Raw genomic sequence first — 1,418 nt, 5'->3', positions numbered from 1 at the left:
GCAGCAGCAGCAGCAGCAGCAGCAGCAGCAGCAGCAGCAGCAGCAGCAGTGGGGCCGCAACAAAGACACTAGCGCCTCTAATATAAGTACGCAACAGTGCTGCTGATGCTTTCTTCTCTGCTGCTGCTGCTGCTGTCCTGTTGCTGCTGTTGTCTCTGCTGCTGCTGCTGCTGCTGCTGCTGCTGCAGCAGCAGACTGTCCTGTATCTGCTGCTGTTGTTAATACATCTGCTGCTTCCGTCGATGCATGTATTGTTGCTGTATCTGTTGCTGTTGCTGCTGCTACTGCATCTATTGTTGTTTCTGCTGCTGCTGCTTCTGCTGCTTCTCCATCTGCTGGTGCTGCTGCTGCTGCTGCTGCTGCTGCTGCTGCTGCTGCTCAGACCCAACCTGCATCGCCTGCACCTTCAACAACCCGCGCGGCCGCACGCGCTGCGCTGTCTGCAACACTCAGCTGCAGCCCAGCAGCAGCAGCAGCAGCAGCAGCAGCAGCAGCAGCAGTAGCAGTAGCAGTAGCAGCAGCAGCAGCAGTAGCAGCAGCAGCAGCAGCAGCAGCAGCAGCAGCAGCTATAACGTGCCGGACCTCGCCGAGGCCTTCCCAGCCCTCCAAGCAGCAAACGGACGCCGCAGCACGCCACAGCAGCAGCAGCAGCAGCAGCAGAAACAACAGCAGCAGCAGCAGCAGCAGCAGCAGCGGCAGCGCAAGCCTCTCACTCTGGCGGATGTAAAGGCCAAAGGAAATAGGAACAACAGCAAAGGCAGCAGCAGCAGCAGCAGCAAAAGTATGCAGCAGCCACAGCACCACCCCTTCCCCAGCAGCAGCAGCAGCAGCAGCAGCAGCAGCAGCAGCAGCAGCAGCAGCAGCAATGTGTATGTGTGTGTCTGTGTCTGCTGCAGTCTGCTGCCCGCAGTGTACATACAGCAATGACCCCTCAAGGAGAAGATGCCAGCTCTGCGACTGTCTCCTCACCTAGTGCTGCAGCAGCAGCAGCAGCAGCAGCAGCAGCAGCAGCAGCAGCAGAAGCAGCAGCAGCAGCAGCAGAAGCAGCAGCAGCAACAGCAGCAGGTGGATTGTAGTTTATTTATTTATTTATTTATTTATAAATAAATAAATAAAGCAGCAAGTAATAACACTGATTAATAAAGGGAACTGTCAAATGCAGCAGCAGCAGCAGCGGCTGTTGCTGTTCCTGTATATGCTGCTGCAGCTGCTGCTGCAACAGCTGTTGCATCAGGTGCTACAGCAGCAGCACACATGCTACTAATGTAAATGCTGCTGCTGCTGCAGCAGCAACTGCTGCAGCAGCAACTGCTGCAACGCTTGCTGCTACTGTATATTCTGCTGCTGCTGCAGCAGCAGCATCATCTGAGCCGTTGTTGGGGGTCCCCACAGCGGCTGCTTCATCTATCAGAAGCAAA

At 55.9% G+C, this 1,418-nt stretch overlaps 1 protein-coding gene across 1 annotated transcript in view; it reads left to right on the top strand.

Annotated features, from left to right (window-relative positions):
- The window catches only part of EMH_0021120 (uncharacterized protein), a gene marked incomplete at both ends in the record, with an annotated part of 2,487 nt that extends 1,411 nt beyond the window's left edge, over positions 1-1,076 (top strand). Inside the window, 2 exons of the mRNA XM_013501687.1 lie at positions 383-723; positions 897-1,076. Of these exons, the coding sequence (XP_013357141.1) occupies positions 383-723; positions 897-1,076 (521 nt within the window). The remainder of the gene's footprint in view (positions 1-382; positions 724-896) is intronic.
- Positions 1,077-1,418: the final 342 nt, after the last annotated feature.

This window comes from Eimeria mitis, genomic scaffold, assembly GCF_000499745.2.
Source record: "Eimeria mitis Houghton genomic scaffold, Emh_scaff736, whole genome shotgun sequence".
In the NCBI taxonomy this organism is placed as follows: Eukaryota; Apicomplexa; class Conoidasida; order Eucoccidiorida; family Eimeriidae; genus Eimeria; species Eimeria mitis.
Note: the sequence above shows the minus strand (reverse complement) of the source record. Positions and strands in the feature narration are given on the sequence as shown.